The 14,715-nt window shown below is 38.5% G+C and overlaps 1 protein-coding gene and 1 long non-coding RNA gene across 3 annotated transcripts in view; one reads left to right on the forward strand and one right to left on the reverse strand.

Moving 5' to 3' along the window:
- Positions 1-14,715, forward strand: part of LOC115894576 — a 160,747-nt gene that overhangs the window by 51,027 nt on the left and 95,005 nt on the right. The gene's annotated exons all lie outside the window — the stretch shown is intronic.
- Positions 1-14,715, reverse strand: part of RXFP2 (relaxin family peptide receptor 2) — a 73,058-nt gene that overhangs the window by 9,845 nt on the left and 48,498 nt on the right. For both annotated transcript variants that reach the window (XM_010367070.2, XM_010367071.1), the window contains 6 exons: positions 13,292-13,363; positions 13,105-13,176; positions 10,263-10,334; positions 7,428-7,657; positions 6,320-6,730; positions 2,275-2,493 (listed from right to left, as the gene is read on the reverse strand). In XM_010367070.2, coding sequence (XP_010365372.1) covers positions 2,275-2,493; positions 6,320-6,730; positions 7,428-7,657; positions 10,263-10,334; positions 13,105-13,176; positions 13,292-13,363 — 1,076 coding nt within the window. The remainder of the gene's footprint in view (positions 1-2,274; positions 2,494-6,319; positions 6,731-7,427; positions 7,658-10,262; positions 10,335-13,104; positions 13,177-13,291; positions 13,364-14,715) is intronic.

Genomic DNA, 14,715 nt, shown 5'->3' on the forward strand with positions numbered 1-14,715 from the left:
AATTTACAAGAAAAAAACAAACAACCCCATCAAAAAGTGGGCAAAGGTTATGAACAGACACTCTCAAAAGAAGACATTCATACAGCCAACAGACACATGAAAAAATGCTCATCATCACTCGCCATCAGAGAAATGCAAATCAAAACCACAATGAGATACCACCTCACACCAGTTAGAATGGCAATCATTAAAAAATCAGGAAACAACAGGTGCTGGAGAGGATGTGGAGAAATAGGAACACTTTTACACTGTTGGTGGGACTGTAAACTAGTTCAACCATTATGGAAAACAGTGTGGTGATTTCTCAAGGATCTAGAACTAGAAATACCATTCAACCCAGCCATCCCATTACTGGGGATATACCCAAAGGATTATAAGTCATGCTGCTATAAAGACACATGCACACGTATGTTTATTGTGGCACTATTCACAATAGCAAAGACTTGGAATCAACCCAAATGTCCATCAGTGACAGACTGGATTAACAAAATATGGCACATGTACACCATGGAATACTATGCAGCTATAAAAAAAGGATGAGTTCATGTCCTTTGTAGGGACATGGATGCAGCTGGAAACCATCATTCTCAGCAAACTATCGCAAGAACAGAAAACCAAATACCGCATGTTCTCACTCATAGGTGGGAATTGAACAATGAGATCACTTGGACACAGGAAGGGGATCATCACACACCGGGGCCTATTGTGGGGGGGAGGAGGGAGGAATAGCATTAGGAGATATACCTAATGTAAATGACGAGTTAATGGGTGCAGCACACCAACATGGCACATGTATACATATGTAACAAACCTGCACGTTGTGCACATGTACCCTAGAACTTAAAGTATAATTTAAAAAATAAATAAACAAATAAAGTAAGTGCTCAATAAAATGACATCATCATAATAAAAAAACAAAAACAAACAAAAAAACAAAGCCCAGTCATTCCAGTGGGCCTGGATCACAGTGTATGAGGGTGGGGTGGGAGGTAAGAAGTATTATAATGTTCACCCCAGCACTTGGACTTTATTCTATGAGCAATGGAGACCAATGGACACTTTTGTCCTGCTGAATTTGAAAGGTTAGGGTGTAAAATTGGGATGTGCAGATAGCAGTAATAGATTGGAGGCTGTTCACCAAGTGAACAACTGTGACTATTAACATTTAATTAACTCTGTTCTTCACATGCAACTGGCTCTCCCCGCATGACCTCCCACAAAGCCCTCTTATGGCTTCTTGTCTCACCACCCAGCAAAGGCTTCCAAGTATTCAGCCCTGACCTGATCTCCTTCCTAATTTTCACTTTCATATCCTACACGGCCTGAGGAACATCTGTGCCTTGTGGAGACAGAACTGATAGGTTAAGAGGATGTTGTGAATGTTGTGTGGTATTTTGCAGCAAAACATTTGACACAGCCTCATGACTGACTGCACAGAAGGGACATAGGTTGTTACAGCTGTTTATCATCCGTGCGTTCATCACTCTTTCATAAGGGCTATCAAAGTATCAGGCATCCTGCTTGGCACTGAGGAGTCAAGATGTATAAGACACAATTACTGTCTTGGATCAACTCCCAGGTAGCTCTGCTATAGGCTGGAACAGTAGGTTGATGACGGTTCCAAGGTACTTTACTGAGAGTTAGGTTAAAGCCCTGGGTGGTGGTCCCTAAATAGCTGTGATTTCTAGATCCCAGAAGGGGATTCAGATGAAATTCTGCTAAGGAAAGGTGATTTTCTCTGGTTGAAGTAGGGGTGTGTTCAGGGAACTTGGCCTTTCAGAGGAGACTCTTTCAGGAAATATCTCATGCTCCACAGAGCCCAGCATGACATTTTATGGCTAGGACCGTGGAATAGAATGGTGGTTCTAGCCAGATGTGTGTGCATCAGAATTACAGGGGAATTTTTACATAACATCCATCTATAGGTCTTAGCCTCTAGAGACAAAACAGTCCCAGGTGGAACCTGGGCATGTATATTTTGATTTTTTTATGCATACTCCTAGTGAAGAACCAATGTGCTGCTCGGGTGAAAGCAAGATACTCAGACTTAGTTTCTCTGTAGCTCCTGCTTTTTATTATTCCTGGTTGAACTGCACCACTACTCAGTTTCTGTTTTATAATACTGATTATAAAACATGGAGGGAAATAACTCTTTGTATTGAAATTAAAAGTTTTTATGGATAATTAACTATGTGTCCTAGACTCTGGCCTTGTCAAAAGGAGGATGTAAGAAGGCACTGTGTATTATACTTGGGAATGATAGAAGAGACTGACCTGGTATTTCCACCCGGAAGAGAGAAAGGATTTTAATTACAAATACAGGAATCCAGCAGATGGCATCAGAGAACACTATAAAAAAGAAACGATTTGCAACAGCCACCTCTCTTCCAAAATGATTCCTTACTTCTGTGGTCTGCAAGGCGGTTTTTTGAATGGAACAGAACATAGTAATATAGGAAAACACAATGATGAGAAAAGCCAGCAAGTTCACACCTGTTGGGAAAAGCACACTTTTAACATCTCAGGCATAAAAGTCAACAGTAAAATTACTGTGGTACAGGTTGAGTATCCCTTATCGAAAATGTTTGAAACCAGAAATGTTTTGGATTTTGGATTTTGGAATATTTGCACATTCATAATGATATATCTTGGAAATGGTTCCCAAGTCTAAACACAAAATTTATTTATGTTTCATATACATCTTATATACATAGTCTGAAAGTAATTTTGTACAATATTTTAAATAATTTTGTGCATGAAACAAAGTTTGTATACTTTGAACCATCAGAAAGCAAAAGCTTCAGGTGTTGAATTTTTCCACTTGTGGCATCATGTTGACACTCAAAAAGTTCCATATTTTGGAGCATTTCAAAGTTTGGATTTTCAGTTACAAATGCTTAACCTGTACTTAGATGTTAAATACACTGCCTCTTCCACAGGCCCTGCTGGGAAGCATTCTTTTATATAAGCCCAGTGGTGTTAGGTAAAACCCAGGTTCAAGGAAATAAAAACAAAGACATTGGGTTGACCAGATGAAAAAGAGATTTCAAATACATAAACCCTTATGAGGAATTATAGACTTCTAAAATTCAGATCTAGGCGTATCATGAAGTAAACTCTAGCTCTTTTAAAGCATGAAAAGAAGCTATTTTTGTTTTTAGCTCTCTGCAAATTCAAACCTTAAGGGATTGATGTAATCTTACGCACATCTCAAAAAATAAAAACAACCCCACTTTATTATCCTATAAACATGAATAATAAAAGAATAAAAATAATTTTAAAAAATGAATAAAATAACCTTGGAATATATCATGAATATAATTGTCTGAGAAACGTTATTCCTAATGTTTTTGGTCTTAAGAATAATACGTAGAACAAAAATGTATTTTTGTTTATTTTTCTTCATGTTTCTTATAGTAATTTAAACTACTGTGGTTCAGAAACTTTAGACTAATTTTATAATAAACAATAAGAAAAAAGTTAAATTCAGCTATGTGAATTACTCTTTTGGGCCCAAATGTATGCACAAGATTCCCACCCAACATCACTGTTGCCTTTCATGCTGACTTCTTAGTGACTCGGATTTGCTTTATTCTTGCTGTCGCTGAAATCCTGAGTGATCATCTCATTTTTCACAGTGAACATAAGACTTGCATATATTTTCAAAGTTGTTAAAAAATATGAATTTGAACCTAGACTGTATGTAAGATTGGTGAAGTCTAGAGTAAAAATACTTTAAATTCAAGGTGATCTGTTATTTTTATCCAAATCATTTCGTATTCAATGAAATCGCAGTATAACGCCATACGGTAAAATTTTATAAAACTGGTTTGTCTTAGGCCTCTTTTAAAAAAATTTCGTTAAGCATAAAAAATAATCACTCTCTTAGAAGATGCTCCCCTGCCCCAAATTCTGATAGCAGACTTACAGAAAGGATCAAAAGTATATGTTCTAGGCTGGGCGTGGTGGCTCACACCTGTAATCCCAGCACTTTGGGAAGCTGAGGTGGGCAGATTGCTTGAGGTCAGGGGTTTGAGACCAGCCTGGCCAACATGGTGAAACTTGGACTACACTAAAAATACAAAAATTAGCCGGGCATAGTGGTGGGCACCTGTAATCCCAGCTACTTGGGAGTCTGAGGCGAGAGAATTGCTTGAACCTGGGAGATGGAGGTTGCAGTGAGCCAAGATGGCACCACTGCACTCCAGCCTGGGAGACAAGGCGAGAGTCTGTCTCAAAAAAAAAAAAAAGTATATGCTCTAAATGGATGATAGTAATATAAGAAATATGTTAACAATAGGGGAAACTTGATGGGGCGTATGTAGAAAATTGTACTATCTCTGCACCTTTCCTAAAATGAAAATTATTTTCAAATAAAAAATTAATTAAAAATTATGTATTCTTATATTCTTCAAACAGAAAAAAAAAATTGTACTTTAGAGCTCTAGGAGTCTTCCTCTCGTATGCAAATTGATGATGATGATGATTTTGTGTGTGTGTGTGTGTGTTTGTGACTATCTCTTTATCTATCTGGAATATATCCCAGATACTTAACCCCTTTGGGCCGAGCTCTATGCCCGCATGATATGCTCCACAAAAATGAGTTTCTTGAGCCCTTCATCTTACTCTGTTCCCTGGCTTTGGGCCTGGGAATCCACTATGTCTTCCTGGAACACAGACCCTACCTCACCCTCCTCTGCCTTCACTTGGCTGATGCCTCCTCATCCTTTGGGCCTCAGTTTGAATTCATTTCTTTTGGGAAGCCTTCCCTGTTCCTCAGATCTGGGGCTCCTAGAACATTCTGTACTCTTTCGTCATGGCATTTATCAGCCTGTGTGTGATGTGAGGACATGTTGACTTGTCTGCCTCCTCCTCTGTGGTCTGTAAGGCCTTTGAGGCTGGATCTGTTGTATCTCCAGTACCCAATATAGTATATAGTGCACAGCCTATAGTAAGTGCTGAATAAATGCCTGTTGAAACAATGCATGTCATGGTGTGTTTGTGTGTGTGTGTGTGTGTGTGTGTGTGTGTGTGTGTGTGTGGTGTGTGTTTCTGGAAGAGTCTCTATTAAGGGCACCTATGTTAGGAGTAATGAGGAAATGAATGATAAGGAAATATAAGAAAATACAAAGAACAGCCTATAATACTCTGGATCCTGGGAATGACGTATCTATAACCAAATAACTACCAAATAGGGTAGTGTGTGATGGGTATTACTAAAGTGGAGTAAACTAAATGTTTTGTTTTTCAGAGGAGGAAGAGAAGTAGATGGAGAAGAACTGGGCATGATGGTTAGGGTCATGTCATGAGGAGTTCTAACTGACTAATTTAAACTTGGCCTTGATAGTACTAGGGAGTCATTGAAAGTCTCTGAGTGGAGGTGTACACAGTGCTTTTGATAGAGAATATAACAATGGTAGTGAATAGATAAATGAGAAGAAGGGGAAGGCCCCAGAGGTTACGAGACCAGTAAGGGCTAAGGTAATAATTCAGGGTTGAGGTAGTAAAGTGTCTAACTAAGGCAACAGCAGTGGGTAGAGACTGGAAGGAGCAGCAGCAAAAGCAAATTTTGAAGAAAAAGAAAGGACAGGAGAGCTTGTTGGCTCCTTGGATGGGAAGAAAAGATTAGGAGAGTCAAAAGAAGATCACCCCAAAGAGAGGACATGGGAAAAGCCTTAATTTTAAGCAGGAGGGATACATATTAGAAAATAGAAAAATAGTGTTTTTAACTTTAAAGGGCTAAACTTGTCTTTCATTTATAAAGAACACAGAAATCTTCTTTTCCAAGTATTAGGAGGAACTGAGAGAACTGGAAAGAAAAGAGCTTTATTAAGCATCCTTACATTGCTGACTCAAGAGCTGCATTTAACAAAGGCAATAAACCTTCCTGGTATTTCCATTCAGGTATCTCTTACTTGTCAGTTTCCTGAGTTTTATTATTATTTATTTAACTCATAACTAGATTGTAAAAAAAAAGAGTTTAAATAACTTGGTAGGTTTATAGGATGAGGCAGTAAACTGGAATTCCTCCAGCTTATAGTCGTTTCATATAAACATGAAATCAAAGGATCTTATGGATAATAAAAAGATAATCCAGAGATCCTGGTAGTATGTCTTTATTTTCCACACTAAATATTGTCTAATAAAAAGTTTAATAAAAACGTCAATAAATGCAATAGTAAAAACTTTTTTTTTAAAGAAGGACACAGTCTTGACTATATTACCTCACTTTCTGAAATAAACAAATCCACCTTTGCTGAAATTTAAAGTATTTCTAGCAAAATTATGTTTTTCCAGGAAATGAAAAAATATAATTTACCTAGAAAAATTCCAAGAGAATACCCTTCACTTCCAACATCTTCTGTTTGGTCGTAATAAAGTGGGAAACATACTCCATTTTTCCCATAAAAGTTTCTAAAATACTCCTCATTCCAAAATGGAATTACAGCTATTAAAAATCCTGCCATCCAGATGCAAATGAGGATGACTGAGGTCTGCCGTTTTCCAGGCCGAATGTTGTTGAAGGGGAAGACAATGACCAGGAACTTCTCCAAAGTCAAGTAGGTCAGTAGCAGGACAGAGACTTCGGTGGACAGCATGGCCAGGAACCCCATGAGGCGGCACTGCACGCTCTCCATCCACAGCAAGGCATACTTCTGATACTGCCCTCGGTATTTTATATCAAAAAAGCCGACAAAGAACAAGTAAACACCCATCAGGCAGTCAGCACCTGTGAAAGAATCGAAACAGAAATGTCTTCAGTTTCAAATGCCTCTGTTTTAGTTTTCTTTTAAGTCTATTTCCAGCATTTTAATTGTCTAATTAGATCTAGTTCCCTTCATCTTATATCAAATGAACTAATGTAAACATCTACCAGAGTACCAAGAAACGAGTGGACTTAAAAATCTGTAATATTTCTAAAGTATTACACTATGTTTTTATTTTGTAGTTTAAAAAAATGGGAACAGGAATTTTCTGGAAGGAGGAAGGACTAGTTGTTAAACAGTTAACTTATATTATCTTCATAGTTAATAAAGGGAATAATTTTCTGGGCTTAATGAGCATAGGTATCATTGTAATTGAAGTTGACCTTAGTTTTATCACCCACAAAACTTTATAATCTGTCACTTGACTCATTGGTTCCCTTTTAGCGCATTCCCAAGACATATTCCTGAGAGCAGGCCACTGTAAGGTCGTGCAACCTAAAACAAAGCCACAAAGAGCCGGAACTTTTATATTTAGAAAAAAAAAATGTGCCCAGGATGTATAATTCACATTAAATGCCATTTGTTGAAAGCCAATAAATATGTGTGTGTGTGTATGTGTGTATATATATATATACACACACACACACACATATATATATATGTCTAGTGCACAGCTCACAGAAGATACCCTAAATCTACCTGTATTGGAAACATACTTACAACAAAGGATTTTGATGGACATAGCGTGAGTTGTATTTTCAGCTTTAATGAAAGATCTCATGCCAATGACAAAAAGATTTCCAAAGCAGGTAATGAAAGCTATAACCCAGACAAATATTCTGAGGATATTGTTAGCCAAGAGGTCCTCAAATGAAGAAATGCCGTCCGTCAAGGGCATACATATTCGGACATGGGGAGCATAGGAGCAGTATCGAAAGTTTTTGAAATAACTAAAGTCAAAGAGAAAAAAAGTGTCACTTTGCAGCAATGATACAGAAACTACAGTTGCAATCCTATTGGGGCTGCAACTCCATGCTAGGTATACAACTTCACTAGGTTTGTTTATTTTTGTTTAGTAGTGTTTATGTAATTAAAGAGTTCTTCATGAAATACTAGGCAGTATCCTTTTAAAGTTGAGGAACCTAAAGGACATAGGAATTCAGTAACTTGGATGAGGAGAGTTCGGGAGGAGATGAAAATTTGAAATCTCAGGGGCTGTATGTTCCCTGGTCACATTGGTTTATTGATTATTCTGTAAAGTATTATGAAAAGTGGATTATCATTGTCAAAGTGATCTCCAGCAAACTTTCAGGGGCTTGGGCTTGGGATGGGAGAAGCCTGTTGTCACTCACCAAGAACATTTCTGTCTTGTCCTGAGTTTTAAACACCAAGGTCTACTCACTTTAACTAGCTCCCTCTTCCCTGACACGGGCAGGAAGGGAGGACCTCTGACACTAGGAAAATGCATTCTCACTGGATCTGGGAAGAGAAGCAGCTGCCTTAAACACAGATTTCTTAGCAGGGTCTGGAAGGACTTAATTTTTATGGGAAAATAAGTTTGTTTGTGGTCAATGGAGTTGGGATCTGGGCACAAGGCATCTGGAAGTGCTGGAATTGGTGAGGTCATTTGGCTGTCGCCATCCCTCAAACCTGTGTGTTTAGAATTTTCTCTCATAAAACTTATTCTATTTTTATTTGTTTGCTACTTCTTTCAGTTCACTTTTCTGCTCTTTGCTGTCAGTCTAATTCATTTTTTGGTCATTTCTCAATTCAGTTTCTAGACCAAGGCAGCCTGGCATCAGACCCCTGGCTGCCTGCACCACCTCACCTCTTACCCTGCAATGCTTACTCCACCCAGACACACACCCTCAGACAAGCCATGCTCATGCCCTACTCAGAGCTTTGCTTTTGCTTAAGCCCCTGCCTGGAAGATTCTTCCGCTGGATACTGCCAGGGCTGCTTTCTACCTCTGCTCAGGTCTGCTCAAAGGTCACCTCATTCCAACTTCCATCCACCCCACCTCAGTGGTAATCCTCAACCCTCCTTCTATTCCTTACATTGCTTTATTTAAATTTGTAGCACTTAATTGACTATTTACTCGCTTGCTCCTTTACTCTCTGGTTCCCAAAGCTAAATGGAAGCTCTCAGGCACAGACATCCTCTCTTTTGTTCATCATTGTGTCCCTGGTGTCTAAAGCAGTGCCTGGCACATGTAGGTACTCAATAAATACTTCTTGGATCAGCAAGTGGATGATGAATAATTGAGCACTGAGTGTGTCAGGAAGAGAAACAGGAGGCAATTCTTGCCTTCGAGTAGCTTACAATTCAGCTTCCTAATATCTGGCATCCAATTAAAGGAACCTGACCTATAACAAACTCTCTTTTCTTTTCCTTCCCTGGAGTTCCTGGCACACACTTGGCTTGACTTCTTGGTCCTTTTAGGATTCCATTATGTCTGCTATCTTCAGATAGGTTCAGGACCACCTTGCGCTGTGACCACACTACTTGTTGCCAGGTGAAAGGGATGGGGGTGACAAGGTGGGGATGTTTCAATAAATAAAGGACAAGGAATGTGAAAGCAAAGTAAGTAGGTTATTTAGTAGGGAAGTAACTAAGCTAATGTGTTTTCTCTTAATTGTTGAGCCCTTCTTGACCTTAGCCTGAGGTCTATATTTAACACAGCAGTTTCTCCATCAAGTTCTAAATAGGTTGAATTTCTCTATTCTAAGAAGACCTCATGTTCTGCCTACAACAAGGAAATGATATCCTCATTAAATATTTATCTAATAGTGCCACAGAAGAATAAGAACAAAACCATGTGGAAATGCATCAAATACTTGTCTTTTAGTAATCACACCTACTGCACAGACATAAACAAAATGTTCTCCTAAAAGCACCTTCACAGCAACCATTTCATCCACTTGCTGCACCCAACTTGTAATCTTACATTGAATCCTCCCTACTTTTGTAGATAACAATGGTTAATTTTTGAAATCATGAACACACAGATTACACAGTTGATAAAGAAATAATTATGAACACATATATTCACACAACTTACACAGTGCACTTTAGCCAAATATGCTAAAGTGACTTATCAAAAACTACTATAAAGATTAATTACCTCCATTTTGTAGTGCACTTAGTAACAGTAACAACACCTGGAATTTATATAGCACCTTTCTTCCTAAGGGCTCAAATCTTAGAGCAGCCGACTGCTCATTCATGTGAGGTGAATTAATGTTTCCAGGTCGCCTGAGTACCATTTAGCCAGTGACTTCATCTTGTGTAATATGTGGCATTCTGGCACCCTGATCTCTTATTGGACCTCAATTGGATAAACAGCGTGTTTCCAGAGAGAAGGGTCATTCATGTCGGCACATCATAATATTGAACTCTATTTGAACAGGGACCAAAGGTGACAAAATTAAAAAGTTCTCAATAAAACGACTTTTGTTGCATAGAAACACATTGCAGTGATACATTAGACAGTTTACAGGAGATAATTTGAAACATTTTACCATGCTTCCTCCTCCATTTTTTATACATACATACATGTGAGAAAGATTCTTCATGGGTTGAAACATTCGTGTGTTTATATTTGGAATCTCTATCCTTTCCAGGTCTCTGGAAAATACACACAACAGGTTCAATGGTGTTGAGCTGAAACGCTTTAATAATCGCATTCTTCATCAGATCCAAAATATAATGCTTCAAGATCTTATGTTACCAAGGCAAATGAGGGTGAACGTTTTACAGTACACTGTCTTAGAAAATGGCTATTTCTGTTTATGCCTCCTGTAGTTTGGTAATGATTGTGTCACTTCACATGCAGAATTACATTCTTATACAACACATTCATTCGTTTCTTTGATTTAAGAATGACAGTGGTGATTTGGGTGATTATGATGTTGGCTCTTTAGTTTGATTTTATTAATATAAGTAATGCCATAGGAATTAGAGATGATATTTCCAACCTGAGAGCATCACTGAAGTGAGTTTTGTGAGAATCTGGATTTAAACATGATCATTTCTTCCTGGCCTATATGTCTTTAGGATGGAAAAACACGAAGGTAGCAAGAGGAACTCCAATTCAGAAGTTTTCTAAGACAACAGTGGTATGTCTTAGAATTCCTTTAATTAAATTTAACGTAAATTTAATTAAATTCCTTTAAATCCTTCAGGCCCCATAAAATGTCCTCAAAGGGATCCAAGGATCACTCCTGTTCTCTTAGTTGACCTCAATGCTTGCTTCTACAAATGTGGACACTTTGAAGATCTCTTTAGGATGGTATGAATTAAGAGCTGCCATGTTCTCAGGAAGCAGATGGAGAGAGGACAATCTAAAAAGACAGAGGCCTTTTGCTTTTAATGTTTGTTTTGAAATATGTCTGATTCTCACTTGGTTTCTTTTTGACTAATCCGAATAAGGATTTCTCAACATGGTTCTGAGTTTTCCTTTGCCCAAGGAGTCCTTGCTTTTTGGAAGTCAGAAATGAAATCTGGGAGAGCTGTTATACTACTAAGTAATTGCATGGCCCCTCTAGCAGGAGACTCTAAGCCCTTTCTAAAGGTTTAATTTTCCTTCTTCTTCTTCTTTTTTTTTTTTTCCTCTCTGGCTCTCTCCTTGACTTATACAGTTTTAGCTTTATGTGGATTCTGTGATTATTTGATTAATAACCTATAACATCCTAAAGAGCAGAGGCCACTGTACCCCGAGTGCTAAGACAGTGTTTTATGTAAGTCAGTGGCTAAGACATGTTTGTGAAATAAATGGGTAAATGAATCTTAGGTAAAAAAAGAAAGACCAGGCAGGTGCGGTGGCTCACGCCTGTAATCCTAGCACTTTGGGAGGCCGAGGCAGGTGGATTGCCTGAGCTCAGGAGCTTGAGACCAGCCTGGGCAACACAATGAAACCCTATCTCTACTAAAATACAAAAAAAAGTAGCCTGGCATGGCGGCGTTTGCCTGTAATCCCAGCTACTTGGGAGGCTGAGGCAGGAGAATCACTTGAACCTGGGAAGGGAAGGTCGAGCTTGCGCCGTTGCACTCCTGCCTGCCATGGCGAGACTCTGTCTCAAAAAAAAAAAAAAAAAAAAAAAGACCCTAAAGAAGAAATGAATAAAGAAACAAAGTAGAAATGAATAAAGACAAGTATGTAATAAATAGTTGCTACTTTGACTTTCAGGAAGGCATTATGTAGTGACTTGGTAGTTTGGCTTTCAGAAATGCAGTATGTGGTAAGTAAAGGGAAGGATCATGCTGTCCACATCCTCAGGTCTGTCCTTATATTTTAAAAAATAAACATATATATTTAATATTATGGCTTCTTAAGAATAGGGACCAGATCTTTTTCATCAGTGGATGCTCACTAATATCTGGTGAGAGAGAAACCTAAATCTTGCATTAATTTCAGATAGAAAACTAGCAAGAATAAAAGATGATATTAAGAATCGGTCTTTGGATGTAAAGGAAGAAATACTTTTGGCTGCAGTCAGGCAATGTAGTCTGCTGTCTGTGTGAAAACAAACAACCTTTAGCCAGCAATTGCCATCCATTGGAAAGAAATCATGAAGTTCAAAGGAAAAGTGGCAGAGTTCTTGACACCATTGAAACTTAATATGGTAGAAATGTAGCCGGGTGCAGTGGCTCAAGCCTGTAATCCCAGCACTTTGGGAGCCTGAGACGGGCGAATCACGAGGTCAGGAGATCGAGACCATCCTGGCCAACATGGTGAAACCCCGTCTCTACTAAAAAAATACAAAAAAACAACTAGCCGGGCGCGGTGGCAGGCACCTGTAGTCCCCGCTACTCGGGAGGCTGAGGCAGGGGAATGGCGTGAACCCGGGAGGTGGAGCTTGCAGTAAGCTGAGATCCGGCCACTGCACTCCAGCCTGGGCGACAGAGCGAGACTCTGTCTCAAAAAAAAGAAATGTAAAAATACTGTACATAATTATCTGAATGTTCATATTTGTGGGATAGCTTTTTAAAAACTTATTTAAAAGTAAAACAATGCACTGTAGACTAATATCAAGTAGATTCTTGTAGGAAAGGGCAAAGGGGAAAAGCAGGCAAGTCTTACATAATCTGTTTTAACCAAACTTTTAGAAACAAAACTATTGCAAGTTTAATTCTTTGTGAAAACTATAGAAAGAGATTTTGCCACATGAACCCAGTTTTCAAGAAAACTTCCTCAAGTACAGAAATGGACTTCATATATGTTGAATGGTAAATAATGAGGCTTATTTGTCATTCAGTATGTACTTCACGGGATCAGTGATATTCGCAATTGTCTGAAATGCATGCTCCTATGTGCAAAATGCCCATTTAAAAATAAATGTGTCTCTAAGTACATCCACTAAAATTATAATCAATATAATTGTAATATTTCACTTACAGAGACTGAAGTTGTTTAAGACTTTCAAACTGGTTCTTGTGAAGATACATAAGAGGATTGGATGACAGGTTCCTTTTTTTTTTTTTTTTACCATTAGATGAGAGAGGAAAAGAAGTTTAAAGGTATTATTATTTTGGAAGCTCAAAATGTTGCCTTTTAAACCTGATTTTGATGAGAAAAAACTTACAGTTTTTGTAGAAGCTTCAAGTCTTTAAAAAGGTGAGGTGATAGCTCCATTATCATATTGCCAGACAGATCCCTGTTGACGACAATGAAAACCCAAAGCAATTACTTTGGAAGAAAATGACAGACTTATTACTCCTCACAATTATCGTCATCCCTTTTGATGTAACAGAAAATATGAATCCAATTTAACCAACCTGATAACTTGTTACACAACAGGGCCGTATGAGTCAGCCAAATGGATACGGTTTCCAAAACTTACAGATATGCAACATTTTGCTCATCCAGTTCCCATCTGGAATTTCCTTTTACCCCCTCTCCAACACATTCCCAGCCTGGCTTTCATATCTGCTTTGGTTAATTTCCCCTACTCTAGGTATTCTTTATTCTTTGTACACTTCTACTCTTCATGCTTCTGTGATTGCTACTTGCTTCATATACATGGTCTCTTGTTTATCCAACTACGCTTTTCAAGGTCAAGTCTTGCATCTTTGATTTATTTTGCATTCCAACCAAGACAATATTGTCCACTCAGCATCTGCCCAGATAATCTAGAGTAAGTTCACACACTTTTAATATGTTCTTATACAGGACTATTTTTGCAGAAGAAATTGTGAATTTAGAATTAAATATAATAGGACTGTCCAATCCAGACAGAATCCTAAGAAAGCGACTCTATAAAATGTGGAAAAGAGACCTGTTAAAATCAGAGGAAATGAATCTTTAAGAGTCCAGAGTATTTTTCTGAGCCAGAGAAGATGTTAAAGATAAAACAGATATACAGTTGCCTAAGAGTCAAAAAAAAAAAAAGATCTCTTTTGGTACTCTGGAACTGCTGATGTATATGTGGGAGTTACAAATAACTATGACTTAGTTTCTTTCTGTAAAGAAACTTCCATTAAGAGTAGCAACTAGATAAAAACAAGGAAAGAATCAAACAGGTGCTGTTATAGAGGTGCAGAGAAAACATAGAGGAAAGAATCATCAATCTTGGCCTGGGACGTTAGGAAGTGTTTGAAGAAAGCTTGATGATTTTAGGTGGGGTAAAACAAGAACACCTTCTCAGGTGGGTGTAAAAAATGATCTGAACCACAGATGCTTGGAATTCAGTGACACTTTCAGGAGTCAGGAAGTGATCCAACATGAGTAGAGGATGGAAGATGCAGGGAGAGGTAGAGGACGTCATGGAGAGTGTGTGGAGACAAGATAGGCAGGCCATGCATGAACTTCAAGGCAGTAGTTTTCATAGTACAGTCCAAGCATGCAAGTCCCCAAGGATGCTTATAAAAAGAGCACATCGCCGGGGCCCACCCCAGAGCTGTCACATCAGACTTTCTGGGAGGGAGCCGAGTAACATGCATTTAAGCCAACATCCCATGTGATTCTTCGGCACATTAGTGTTTGAGAACTGTGTCAAGGACTTTGCTA

This window comes from Rhinopithecus roxellana, chromosome 18 (genome assembly GCF_007565055.1).
Source record: "Rhinopithecus roxellana isolate Shanxi Qingling chromosome 18, ASM756505v1, whole genome shotgun sequence".
In the NCBI taxonomy this organism is placed as follows: Eukaryota; Metazoa; Chordata; class Mammalia; order Primates; family Cercopithecidae; genus Rhinopithecus; species Rhinopithecus roxellana.